General features: G+C 38.5%; 1 protein-coding gene across 7 annotated transcripts in view; it reads right to left on the bottom strand.

The window, feature by feature from the left end:
* Positions 1-15,070, bottom strand: part of AUTS2 (activator of transcription and developmental regulator AUTS2) — a 1,118,163-nt gene that overhangs the window by 755,100 nt on the left and 347,993 nt on the right. The window contains exon 1 of one of the 7 annotated variants that reach the window (XM_086691886.1): positions 13,002-13,435. The exons of the other annotated variants lie outside the window; for them this stretch is intronic. Coding sequence (XP_086548012.1) covers positions 13,002-13,049 — 48 coding nt within the window. The 5' untranslated portion in view covers positions 13,050-13,435. Of the gene's footprint in view, positions 1-13,001; positions 13,436-15,070 lie in introns of those variants that run through there. 7 annotated transcript variants of the gene reach the window in all.

The raw sequence follows: 15,070 nt of genomic DNA, 5'->3' as shown, positions 1-15,070 counted from the left end.
CTATGGAACTGGTTATGTCAGATGAGAAGTACTTTACCAAACACCACCACCAAAAAAGTGTATAACTGGATCTACTTTGGCCTAACAATGAAAACGAATGGAATTTGAGTATCTTTCTTCTCACAAACATCTACAGGTAAGATCTACCAGTTACAGCAAAGTGAGGACAGAACATCACTTCTTTATTTTCAAGCAAGTTCTTTGGTCCTCTCTGAATAAATCTCAACTATCTATCCTGTTCTTTCTAGAACATTGGTGAGATCCTCCAACTACACTAAGTGTACACAATAACATTCTAGGAAGGCACAGGGGACAGTGAGCCTTAAAAGGCTGGTGGCAGAACAAGGGGAAGGTTGGTGATACTTGGGTGGAGAGTTTCATTTCAATGTGTGCACAGCAAAAACCTCCAATTTCGGAAGCCAAATTCATGAGTTCTCTCATTTACACATGCTAAAACCATACAATAAGTAACTGTACGTGCAGCTCTTCCGAGTGCTCTCAATGTCAAAAAAGGGCAAAAATACCATCTGAAAAACAAAGCCAACGTCTGAGTGCATATCCCTTGTTGGTCCCCCTACTGCAGCCAGTGTCTAGCAGACAGCCTTCTCACAAGGAGCTAGTACAGCCTGCAGAAAAGGCTACTTTCGGCCCTTGGCACCACCAAGGGTGACACTACTTAATACAAATCACATGTGATGTCTTGCGTAGTCTTCAACACCAACCAGCTCTGTTGCCGGCTGAGGTCCTCCTCATATTCTAATAAATTAATCTGGAATTGGGTTTTTGACGCAGATTAGCTGCATCTTTCACTTCCAGAGTACACTGGTAAAACACAGTCTTCAAACTCGCCACGTGCACCACGCTTCCGTGTGCCTCATACTCACTCCAAGAGGAGGACTGTGACTAAAAGCCTTTCCACTGGAGATGATACCCTTGGAGCTTCTGCGCGGCTGCTTATCCTTACCCTTTTTATTTGAGCTGTCAAAAGGACGAACAGTCTTTCCACTGAAACGAGTCCACTCTAAGTGTGCAGCAAAATGTACAGTGTAGCCGGATGTCAAGATCGAGCCCTTCTTGTCTCAAACAACAAGTTTTCCTCCACCAAACTACAAAGAAGAGCAGAGGAAACAAGATTCTGCCATGTCTAATTTCTACTGCCTATCAAGCGAGAAGAAAGGGACCGGGTCCCATGCTCCATAGCTTGCTCCATACCTTAAATTTCCCTTTGGAATTCTGAAACTCATTTTCTGACACAAATTGACTGCTTCATTCTAACAGAAGAAGCCAATAAAATTCTAGAAAATGCTAGTAAGAGTTCAGGCATAGTTTTCCAAACACATATACATAAATAAATAAATTCCATATTAACTTTGAAATTAAAGACTGAGCTAGAGAACACACTTTTATTTTTTTAAGTTTTTTTATGTTTATTTACTTTTGAGAGAGAGAAATAGAGAGAGAGAAAGAAGGAGACAGAGAGACAGACAGACAGAGAGAGACAGAGAGAGAGAGACAGAGAGAGAGAGCATGAGCAGGGGAGGGGCAGAGAGAGAGCGAGAGACAGAATCTGAAGCAGGCTCCAGGCTCCAACCGACAGCACAGAGTCTGATGCGGGGCTCAAACCCACGCCTGTGAGATCGTGACCAGAGATGAAAATTGGATGTTTAACCAAGTGAGCCATCCAGGTGCCCCGAGAACACACTTCAAACTTAAGGGCAGATATGGCATGAGGTTTCAAGCAAGACGGCCGACGGGGTTAAACAGTATTTATAATAATCTCAGAGCAGTTCAAAGAAACACCCTTCACCAAACAAAGAAGTGGACTCATTTCCCCACACCTCAGTCAACACCTCATTGAACTGATGTTTCAAGAAGAAAAAAATTTGTTGTTTCCTAGACTATGCTCTTTCTAGATAAAGTAACTAACAATTCTTTAATGAAACTAGAATTAAGAATTCCAGTCTTATTAGAAAAATGCACTTTTGGAATTTCCTGGGAAAAGAAAAATAGTGCAAAGATGATGTTTCTTAGGGATCCACAGCTTGATGGAATAACACTGAAGTGAGGGTGAAGATACAAATGTGTGTGTTCGTGATAATACAGCTTCAAAAAAGCAAGGTAAACTTACCATGGAGCTGCTTCTAGCAAAGATTAACACAGCATGATGACATTTCAAGTACAAATGGGAGAAACATAAAGATAATAAAAAACAATCATGACTGTCTATGGAGCACTTAGTACCAGGCCTCGTGCAACACAAACACTTAGGAACATTATGTCATTTAAACCATACAAAGGTGTACTGAAAGGTGAAGAGAGGAAAGCAGACCAGCTGGAAAACCGGGAACCCAGATCCTGAGACAGTGGAGAGTTCCCTAGGTTTTCATTTTCCTTTTTGTTTGTTGACTCAAAAATCCCAGACTATGAGCTGAAGAAGGCAGAAGAAACCCCAAAACACCAATAGCAGATACAAAAAAGACCCTAAGAAAAGTCCGCTCTCTTTAGACAAAAGACCAGGAAAGAGTCAAACTAGCAACGCAAACAACTTTTGGAAAACAGCAAAGAAAAAACTGGGACACAGCCACTTCCCCGTCAGCAGGGGTGAGTAGGGAGCCTAGACTTCCTCCCTCACCAGGTTCTCAGGAGGTACTTCACCTCCTCAGCTAGTTGGGTGCCAGAGAAGCCTGAGTAAAGATTCTGGACCTTCAATCTGCCAGGCAGAAAAGAGCTCCACCCTCTTCCCTGGGACAGTGGAGACCAAGTAAAGAAACTCAATCCTCAAGGGGCAGGAAGGAGGTACCTCCTACTTCTCCCCACTGCAGGGGAGGGGGGCGGTAAGAAAAGACAGTGTGGAAGGTCACTGCCTCATGGTAACAAGGCCACTGTCCTCCCCTGTGGTATCAGTGGAGGCTATGAGGGCAGCAGTAATGAGACATCATTAACCCCTCAGTCAGGATGGGATCAGATGAGGCTTAGAGGGGACTGGAACTCCTCCTCAGCACTAACCTGGAGGTCCTTTCCCTTTCAGGTGAAAACTGAGGTCAGGATGGAAACCGAGACTACTACCCCAATGTGGCAGTACCCTTTTCCTGTCACAGACCTGTCAGAAGAATTCAGCTAAAACAGAAGGTTTAGTTAAGATCCATGGTCTCAAAACAGAATGCAGGCATACGTCATTTTATTGTGCTCCACGTTATTGCATTTTTAACAAACTGAAGGTCTGTGGCAACCCTGAGTCAAGCAAACCTATCCACGCCACTTTCCCAAAAGCATCTGCTCACTTCGTGTTGCTGTGTCACATTTTGGTAGTTCTTGCAGTATTTCCAACCTTATCATTATTACTTTATTTGTTATGGTGATCATCGTGACTATTTACTCACTGACAGCACAGATGATGGTTAGCATGTTTTCGTAATAAACTATTTTTAAATTAAGGTATGTAGTTGAATTTTTTAGACATAAGGCTTCTGCACGCCTAATAGGTGACAGTGCAGTGTAAATGTAACTTTCATATGCACTGGGAAACCAGAAAATTCATTTGACTTGCTTATTGTGATATTTGCTTTCCTGTCGTGGTCTGGAACAGAACCTGTGGTATCCCAAAGGTGTGCATCTACTCAAATATCCAAGTATCAATCGATATCACACCTAATATCAAGAACCAGAAAACTCTCAAGATTAATGGCAATTAATAGACATCAATGCTTAGATAACAGAAATGTTAGAATTATCTGACAAAGACTTTAAAGTGCCTACCGTAAAAATGTTCCACCAAGCAAATACAAGCATGCTTGAAACCAAAGAAAAAAATCAAAACCCCAGCAAAGAAATAAGTCTCGGCCAAGAAATAGCTATAAAGAAAAACCAAGAAAAAATTTAGAATTCAAAAACACAATATTTGATAACAAAACTAAAAACTCAAGAACTATTTTTAAAAAGATTGAAGGAAATTGAAGAGGATGCTAATAAATGAAAAGATACTCCATATTTTCGGAATGGAACGCTTAATATTGTTCAGATTTACATACTACCCAAAAAGATCCACAGATTCAATGCAATCCCTAGCAAAATAAAAACTGCTTATCAGAGAATAGCAGAAATAGACAAATTCACCCTAAAATTTATATGGAATCTCAAGGGACTGCAAATTTTGAAACAAAACAATTTTGAAAAAAATAGAACAAAGTTGGAAGATTGACACTTTCTGATTTCAAAACATATTACAGTCATTGAAAACAGTACAGTACTATCATAAAGACAAGCAGACCAATGGAACAAAACAGAGAGCCCAGAAATAAACGCTTGCATATAAGGACAAATGGTCTTTGACAAGGGTGCCAAGACAAGGGTGCCAGTGGGGAAAAGATAGTCCCTTCAACAAATGGTGCTAAGGAAACCGGACATCCGCATGCAGAAGAATGAAGCTAGACCAATACTTACACCATGTACAAAAAATAACTCAAAATGAATTAAAGGCCTAAACATTAAGACTTAAAACTATAAAACCCCTAGAACAAAATATAAGGGAAAAGCTTCATGACATGGAATTTGGCAATGATTTCTTATATGACACCAAAAGCAAAGAAAGAAGAAGAAAAAACAAATTTGATGGGACCACATCAAATTAGTAAACTTTTATATAGCAAAGAACATAATCAACAGAGTAAAAAGGCAACTTATGAAATGGGAGAAAATGTTCGCAAATAAGGCGTTAATGCCTAGAATATATAAAGAACACTTACAACTCAACAACAAAAAAACAAATAACCTGACTACAAAATGGGCAAAGGAGCTGAACGTCTATTTCTCCAAAGATGATATACAAATAAATGGCCAAAAAACATATGAAAAGATGCTCAACCTCAGAAATCATCAGAAAAATGCAAATCAAAACTATAATGTAATTACAGTGACCTCACATCCATTAGGAGGACCACCATCAAAAGACCTGAAAACAACACATGTTGGAGAGGATGCAGAGAAATTAGGACCATTGTTGGTGGGATTATAAAATGGGGCAAATGCTATGGAGGTTCCCCCAAAAAAGTAAACAAAACTACCAGTATAATCCAGCAATATTACTTCTGGGTATATGCCCAAATGAACTGAAGGCAGGGTCTCATACTACCCATATTCACAGAAGTACTATTCATAATAGTCAAGAGAAAGAAGTAACTCGAATGTTCATCAGTACATGAATGGATATATACATACACTGAAGGTTATCCAGCCATAAAAAGGAAAGAAATCCTGCCACATGCTACAATATAGCTGAAACCTCAGGACATTATCTTAAGTGAAAAACACCAGTCACAAAAAGACAAATACAAAGCATGGTTCTACTCATAAAAGTGGTGAAATTCATAGGAACAGAAATTAGAATGGTGGTTACCAGGAGCTGAGAGGAGAGAGAAAAAGGAACTTTAGTTTAATGACTATATGACAGTAGAGCTAAAAATATATGAAGCAAAAACTGACATAAATGAGAATCAAAATCATAATTATAATTGGAAATTTCAACATCCCTCTGTCAAAAATTGATATAACTACTAACCAGAAAATCATCAAAGATGGAGAGCTCAACATCATCAACCAAAAGAATCCACTTGACATATATAGGACAGTCTATCGAAAGCAGAATACACATTCTTTCCAAGTACCCATGTAAACCATACCAAAACAGATCATGTGATGTACCAGAAGCAAAATTCAGCAAACATACAAAATATAAATCCTACACTATGTTCTCTGACCACAATGGAACCAAACTAGAAAATGATAACTGAAAAAAGATAAGAGAATAAAGTCTAAACACTCAAAAACCAAACTATGCACTGTTAAATAAGCCATGTTTCAAATCAGAAGTCTTGAGGAGAATTTAAAAAATACATACAACTGAATAAAAATGAAAATACAACATGTCAAAATTCATGAGAATCAAAAAGCAGTGCTGAGAAGGAAGTTCATAGTACTGAATGTTCACATTTAAAAAAAAAAGGAAAACTCTCAAACCAATAATCACAACTATCACCTCAAGAACAAAACAAAAACAAACAAAAAAGTTCAAATGAGTAGAAGGAAGGAAATAATAAAGATAGAAGGAAGAAATGAAGTTGAAAACAGAAAAACAAAAAAAATTAAATGAAACAAAAAACTAGTTCTTCGAAAGGATCAATAAAATTGAAAAGCTTTAGCAAAAATGACAAAAGGAAAAAGACATCAACTACTAGTATTAGGCACGAAACAAGGAATATCACTATACAGACATCAGAAGAATAACAAGGAAATACTATGAACAATTCTACACACTTAAGCTTGGCAATTTAGACGAAAGTGGGTCATTTTGTGAAAAACAACATCTATCAGCATTCATACAATATAAAAGATAATTTAAATACCCCAATAATTACTGAAAAACTAAATTTATTTGAAAATTCCCAAAAATGAGGGGCGCCTGGGCGGCTCATTCAGTTAGGCATCCAACTTCTGCTCAGGTCATGATCTCACAGTTCATGGGTTTGAGCCCCACATCAGACTCTGTGCTGAAAGCCTAGAGCCTGGAGCCTGCTTCCGATTCTGTGTCTCCCTTTCTCTCTGCCCCTCCCCCACTTACACTTTGTTTCTCTCCCCAAAATAAATAAACATTAAAAAAAAAGTTTTTAATTAAATTCCCAAAAATGAAATTTCCATGTCCAGGTGTGTTTCACTAGAGAATTCCACACAAGGTTTAAAGAGCTAACACTAATTATACACAATCTATTCTAGAAAACAGAAGAGGAGCAAATACTTTGATTTCATTTCATAAAACTAACAATACCCTGATAACAAAACGTTTACCAAAAAATACATAAGATTATGGATCAAGTATTTCTCAAAAATGTAGATGCAAAAAATCCTTTTAAAAATATGGGCAAAATAAACATAGCAATACAGAAAAGTCATTATACACTATGACCAAATTGGACTTATTCCAGACATACATGGATGGTTCAATATTTTAAAAGCAAGCAATGTAATCCACATTTTAACAGGCTCAAGAAAAATCAAATGATCATATCAATTATTGCAGAAACAGCATCTGACAAAATTGAATATCAATTCAAGATTTTTAAAACTCAGAAAACTAGGAATAGAAAGGAACTTTCTCAATTGATAAAGAACATCTATAAAAAACCTAGAGCTAATATTATACTGAACCATGTCCCCTAGAGATAAGGAACAAGACAAAACATATTCAGTTTTATCTCTCTTATTCCACACAGAACTAGAAGTTTTATCCAGTTCGATTAAGGAAAAAGATAAAAATTTACACATCAGAAAGGAAGAAATAAATCTGCCCCTATTTTATATGACATGAGTGTCCACACAGAAAATATCAAAGAATCTACAAATAAACTCCTGGAACTAATAAGTCCATTCATCAAAGTCACAGGATACAAAAACACCATACAAAAGTAAGTTGTATTTCTATATGCTAACAATGTGCATGTGGGACTCAAATTCTAAGTACAATACCACTGTCATTGCCCCAAAAACCAAATAGTTATAAATCTGACAAAAACATGTAAGGACTCATATGTTGAAAGCCACAAAACGATGAGTAAAAAAGCCAGATAATATCTAACTACAGAAGAGACATACCTGCTACATAGATAGAAAGACTCAATACAGTAAATTTTTAAATTCTCCCCAAATCAATATACTGGTTTAATGGATGCTGTTCCTATTAAAATGCCAGGAAGATATTTTTAAACACAGACAAGATAATTTTAAAATTTATACGGAAAGCACAAACAGTGCTTGATTCTAGCTAAATCAATGGAAAAAGAAGAACAAACTGGGAGAAATCACTATATTCCATTTCACCACATAATACAGCCACAGAACCAAGACTGTTCGGTATTGGTGGAAAAATAGACAGATTAATTGAACAGAAGGACCCAGAAATAGATCAACACAAGTACAGACTGATTTTTGACAAAGGAACAAGAGCAATTAAATGAAGAAAAGAAAAGCAAACGGTGCTTAATTAGACACACTTAGGTAAAACGAACAAAACTTTGACCTAAGTTTCACATCTTACATAAAACTTGTCTCAAAATGGATCATGGATTGAAATGTAAAATGTAAAATTATAAAACTCTTTAAACAAACAAAAAAATTAAAGAGAAAATCTTCACAATCAAGGGATAAGCAAACAGTTCTCAGATTTAACAAAAAAGCAAGGCATATAAAGGAAAAAAAATTTCATAAATCGGACCATCTCAAAATTAAAATTTTTTGCTCTGGGAAAAGTGCTGTTGAAGAGAATGGATGAAAATTCAAGCTACAGTTTGGGAGAAAATATTTACAAACTACATACCCAATAATATACTAGTATCTAGAAAATTTTAAGAATTTTTAAAAACTGAGCAGTGAAAGTAAACCCAATTAGAAAATAGGCAAAAAACATTTACCAAGAGATATTTAACAAAAGAAGATATTCAGATGACAAACAAGCACGTGAAAAGATGTTTAACATCATTAGCTATAAATAGGGAAATGCAAATTAAAAGCACAATGAGAATGCACAATGAATGATACAGCTACTCTCAAAGACTGCCTGGTGGCTTCCTAAAAATTACATATGCTACCCAGCATGGAGCACCTGGGTGGCTCAGTTGGTTAAGCATCTGACTCTTGATTTCAGATCAGGTCATGGTCTCAGGATTCATGAGTTCTAGCCCCACATCGGGTTCCTCAAGGACAGTGCAAAGCCTGCTTGGGATTCTCTCTCCCTCTCCCTCTTTCCCACTTACGTGTGCATTCTCTTGCTGTCTGTCTCTGTCTCTCCCTCTCTCTCTCTCTCTCTCTCAGAAATAAATAAACTTTAAAAATTAAATGAATGAATGAATGAGCAAGCTGCCCAGCTACTGTACTTCTAGGCATTTGTCCCACTGAAAAGAAAACTAGGTCAATACCAAAACCTGTACACAAATGTTCATAGCAGTTTTATTTATGATAGAAAAACTGGAAACAATGCAGATGTCCTTCCTTGGGGGAATGATTAAAATCTATAACGACAGACTACTACCCAGAAACCAAAGGGAACACACAACAACTTGGATGAATCTCCATCATGTTGAATGGAAAAGGACAACCTCCAAAAGTTATATAGTGTATCGTTCCATTCATATGGAAACAATGACAAAACAATAAAAATGAAGAAAAAAATATTGGTTGCCAAGAGTCAATGTGTGGGGATACCGGGATAGGAGGAAAGGGGTATGGCTATAAAAGGCCAACATGACAGATCCTGGGGAGGACAGAATTTTTAGTTTCTTGACCATATTACTGTCAATATCCTGGTTTTGATATCATACTATACTTTTACAAGATGTTACCATCGGGGGAAACTAGATAAAGGGCACATGGTATCTCTCTGTATCATTACATGTGACTGCATATATGTCTACCATCATCTCAACATGAAAAGCCTAATTTTTTAAAAGCACAGTAAGCAATAAGTTTCCCGATTTAATAGATGAGGAAACAATTTTTATCAAATTTCTGTATCTTGCCCCAGGTCATATACTATCAACAAATGGCAGAAGCAGAATTCAAACTCATGTTTGCCAGATTCCCAACAAGAGGCACAAAGTAATCAATAGCATTTAAGGAATAACTGAGTATGTGTTTTACACCAGTATTACGGATACAAAAAACCCTGACAACAGAGTTCTGGTCTCTAGGATCTTGTGGTGCTAGAGAGGCACAGACTGATGAATAATTACAATACAATGCATTATGTATATACAAGGCCAAGTGCTTGCATTATTGAAGGAGATCAAGTGGATTCTTAGATGGGAGAGAGTGACCATTAATAAGCAGGAGACTAAGAGACTCTGACCTTTTAACAACGTCACTCTAGCAGTGTCTTCTAGCATGGGAAGGTATCATGAATGGCAGCATGGAGACCAATTAAAAGGGTCCTCTAATAAGCCAGGAGGGAGACAGTAAGAACAGAATTAAAATGGGTCCTTTGGGAACACAGATAACCAGTTGGATAGTGATGTCTTACCCATGATAGGAAATACAAATACATTTGGCTGAGGAAAGAGACATCAACTGCATTTTAGAGATGTTGCATTAAGCTATCTGTTGAATTTCAGGACAGATATCTAGTCCATTAAAAACAAAAACAAAAACAAACAACTGTCCATGAAACATATGCCTCTGCAATTCAAGGAAAAGATTAGACTAGTGATAGAGATTTTAGAATAACCCATTACAGGACATGGTAAAACACAAGAAAATGGAAAACTGCACAGAGGGAATGCATAAAATGAGGAGAGAGTGGAATAAAATGAACTTAATTCAAGTAAACAGTATTTTAGAAGAATGATGGCTAGATACCGACCTAATTCAACAAAGAGATAACTCATAAATAATTTAAACGTGAATATTACAGAAAGTGCATATATGTGCGTGATGGTGGTAAAAGAGAAGCTTGCTTTACTATATACAAATATAGAAAAAGTTATTTTTAAAATTTTGGAAAGGAATCAGAATCCTGATGATCACAGGGAGTAATATTCTCTTGCTGCCATTGTTTTTGGTAATGCAATTACTTGAATTTCTCAATTTTTCTTGTTCACTATTTAAGACTAATACAATCATTTTTCCTAAATGTAAAAATAAGAAATGACTGGCTATGGGTGCCTGGGTGGCTCAGTTGATGAAGCATCTGACTTCGGCTCAGGTCATGATCTCACAGTGGTGGGTTCAAGCCCCGCATAGGGCTCTGTGTTGACAGCTCAGAGCCTGGAGCCTGTTTCGGATTCTGTGTCTCCCTCTCTCTCTGCCCCTCCCCCACTCATGCTCTGTCTTGCTCTCTCAAAAATGAATAAAAGTTTAAAAAAAAATGACTGGCTATCAAAGATGTCACATAATGTATTTTCTTACAATTGTGCACAAACTTCGCAGATGAAATATTCTTCCAACAATTACAAGTTTATATCAATCATTTCATCAGTGTTTGGAAACAGAGAGAGGGATTTCTTTTTACCCCTTTAAAAAATACTGAAGGAAATTTCAAATTAACAGCCCTATAAAAAGAATCCCTTTTGGAATGTAGTAAAGAATGGTTTAAATTTGTTTTTTAAGCATCTCTATCCCTTGGTTTACACTAAGGCTTTTTAATCTCTCCAGATGAAACTAAAGTCATTTTGGTGAGTTTTGAAAAAACAAAACAAAAAACCTCCAATGTAAGTTTAAAAAAATAAATCATTGGGAAGAAATAAAAGAATAAAAAATCGGCTGAGAATCACAGAGATCAAGAGCACCATAAACATGTCAAAAACAAGACAGATTTTTCTGTTTCTCTTTTTCCCCCATCCCTAATAAAAGCAAGATATTCTTCAATTAGCTCTGGAGCCTTACATTATTTAGCTTCATGATACAAACATGTGTCGGTGTATGAAGCATTGTTTCCTTGTTTGGTTGCTGAAGAAAATAGTAATATGGTCATTCAAATGAGGCAACCAATTTAAGGTCTCCTGTCTTTTTCCGTTTTATGAAGATCATTCCTTGAGATGTTTTTCCCCCTTTAACACTAGTTTACTCTCATTTCTTAATTCTGAATTTCAGTTTTCTATGGCAAGACATTCAAGGTGAAAGGAAAAGGTAAAGGAGGTAGAACACAGTTTTAATTTATCAAAATTCGTAACAGCAAACAATGGCTAATAGGCTATTCAAAGGAAAGTAATCCACGGAGAATATAAAGTAAATCCCAAACTACGATGTAACCTTTCCCAACCCTATATAGTATTTGTTATAATAACTTTAATAGTTAACAGTGCAAATGGTTTAAAATGGAGGATGATCTTTTTTAAGTAAAAATCCTTTATTTTGATTAGTATACACATACACGGGTTAAGGAGTAACTAATTTTGCGGTCATAAAAATACAGCAGAAACAGATCCATACAGAAAGAAACAATGTGGGGGAAATGAGCCCTACGTATACTAACTTCTTCTTTAAACCAGAAGAACGGAGGAGGGATTTTTCAACGTGCTTATGCATATATAATCATAAGAAGCAGGATGACAGTCATCACCGTTTCCATCTTGCCACATCACGGCTCCTCTCTCTAGGGTCTCAGCTTAACTTTACAGTCAATATGCCAATATCATCAACAAGCAAATCAAGGAAGAAAGGATTTCAAAAGGGAGGCATTTCAGGTTGCCCCTGGAAACCTCATTTCTAACCCTATAAATTCCCAATAGAGTAAGTGACACATATGGATCCAGAATCAAACACGGCCAATGTGTTCAGGTAAGGTGAGTATGTGTTAGGAAGTAGACACTTCTTTCCCTGAGCCTAGTAATGACATACTAAAACACAGAACTGTAATCTCAAAATTTCTGATGCAATCAAAATCCACTGCTTCCCTAAAAATGTAACCCCATCCCCTCAACAGACATTAAAGGATAGTCTCCTACACGGTTAGTCACAATGATGGGTATTCTTCCTACACCCCAAAAACACTGCCAAGCTCTTCTTCCATATACAGGAGTGGGTCAAGTCAGATAACTGAAAGAAAAAAATAAAAACTCTGACTAAACAAGCTACAGGTTACGGGAAGTGATTGTCAGTTTGTCCCAGATCAGAAAACACATCAAGTTTCCCAACAAACACCCCTCTTGAAAACTGTCTATTTGATCTACAGCAGCATAGCCGGTCTTTCCTGTTAGCAGTTTCATTATTTTCCTTCTTCAAATTCTGAATAATGCTTCTGGGACAGGGTTTGAAGATTCTTTCCTCCTGGTCAATGGCAATGTCAGACTGTCAGCACAGAGCCCGCGTTTCATGCAAGAACCATTAAGCCAGAGGAAACACAGTCACAAAGAAAACTTCTGGCCTCATTTGCTTCCCCGAGGAGCCTGAGGAGCCCCGTCAACATGAGAAGGCTGCAGGGAGGTGGCGGCTTTCCCCAGGGAGAAGGAAACATATTGACTTACCTTCTCTGCATACTTGAACTTAACATAAAACCAGCTTGACTTGATCATTGTCTCACCTCCTGCCCTCGGAGGAAGAGAAGATGGAAAAAAAAATAAAAGGGAAAAGAAAAAACCTAACAGTACAACACTGAAGAAAAAGCCGTGTTTCAGGCAAAGGCTTCTTTCAAGATACGGAGGCTTCCAGAGGATGACGTGTATTCAAAGACAGGAGGGGCAAAGGGGGGAGAAACGGGAAAATGCACTACTTCAAACCTGGCCTCCTTCCCCTTTACGTTCCTGTACACCTTCCCTCTGCACCTACAACACTGTGTGTTTCCGGAAACTGCACTCCAGGACTGCCTCCTGAGCCGCCTGCTTTTCCCTCCCTCTGCTCGCTCCCTCTGTGTTGCTCTCTTGGCTGGCTGACAGGAGAATTCCTCAAATGGGCTTCAGCTGCCTTCCTCACAAATGGCACATGTCAGGAAAGGCGGGAGGCAGGCCCTGGCCCCGCACCCTCCCAGAAGGCCCACCTCCTCCTCCCACCCCAACTCCCACCGGATGAATAATGAATTCCAGCACTGTCCCTCGGGACACAGATTAACACCTGGCCAAACATTATTCTGACAAGAGCCTGTGTCTAGATAAAGGATTCTGCCACAGCTTTAGCCCCACGATCCCCAAAACAAGATCAGGAGGTGACCTTTCTCCACGCCTACGGAAGATTACAACACTCAAAACAGTCCAGTCTCTTCGGCAAAAAGTGAGTAAGAATCCATTTTAAATTCTCCAGCTGAAACAACATCTTTCAACCTCCTGTAGCCAGAGGAAGAGAACAGGGCCAGCTTTCTCTTGCCATTCCCTTTTACCTCTACTAGCTGCCAAAGCAGCTCCCGGTATTCAGCCTCAGGAGCTAACAGCTTGGAAGATGATTGACATTTTATATGCACATTTCCCCCCCCCAGAAATGTACAGTGTTTTTATTTTTGTTTTATTACTATTAACTCATTGAACTTTTCAAGATTTCATGGGGAGAAAAAAAGGCGAAACAGAATCACAGCACCCACTCTGTAAGATGCAAGAAATAGAAGGGACAGAGACTGAGGGGGGAGATCTAGGAGCGTGGCTTTAGCATATGCGAACGTGCACCGCTGCGCTACGGATAATCTGCTAGACACAATCAGGCCCTTGGGAAACAGCGATCCTCAAACTATTTAATCATAGGTTGGCACATCTCCTGTCCATACTTCCCACACCCCTGCCCGCAAGTGATAAATATTTATTAAATACAAAATAATTAAGATTCCTCTGGATTTAAAACTAGTCTACAGGATGATGTAAACTCCCCTCACCTGCAGAGAGAAACAGGTGGAGTTATCATCAGCTTCCACCTTTCAAAGTGGTTTGAAAAAACAGTTTGAACTATTTTCCCACTCAGCTGGCTCGTGCCCACTTTTATTGTAAACGATGCACGGGACAGTGAAGCCTGTGGGCTGTTCTAATGAGCATCCCGTACGGCCCATCAGGAGGGCCCACGTCCACAAGGGGTTTATCTCGGTTTCACATCTGCAAATGGCCAGGAGCACGTGTGGTCCATCATTTCATCCCCGACCTTTGTGTCCTAGAAGCTCCGACCCTTCATCCCTACAGACCCTTCAGCCGAGGTACATCATGCTTTCCTCAGTCGAGGTGTTTGAGGGCGTAACATTCGCTGAGGCCAAAATGTGATTTACTAAATGTCTTGACTGAAAAGGGACATGCGTCCATTTTCGAAGCTGCTATTCCACACCGTCAGGCTAAGCAGCGGCTTCATTTCTGCGTTCCAAATTTTAGGAGGGATTGTCTTTGAAAAGCCCTCTTGAAACACTCTACCCCTACATCACAATAATCATAAAGCTTCTCATAATGTTTTTGAAGAAGGTTTTCCTCTGCAGGCACCCAAACTTCCTACTGAGACCGGCAAGGGTGTCAAAACTCACCTCCGAACACGCAAGGACAATAAAGGATCCCAGCGGGTTCTAATTTGAGGTAATAAGTGAGGGTGTAAATCACTTCGGAGGCAGGAAATGGAGCGAATGGGGTTCACACCTGAA

Source organism: Puma concolor, chromosome E3, assembly GCF_028749965.1.
Source record: "Puma concolor isolate L17-30 chromosome E3, mPumCon1.1.hap2, whole genome shotgun sequence".
In the NCBI taxonomy this organism is placed as follows: Eukaryota; Metazoa; Chordata; class Mammalia; order Carnivora; family Felidae; genus Puma; species Puma concolor.
This window is presented reverse-complemented; position numbering and strand designations above follow the sequence as displayed.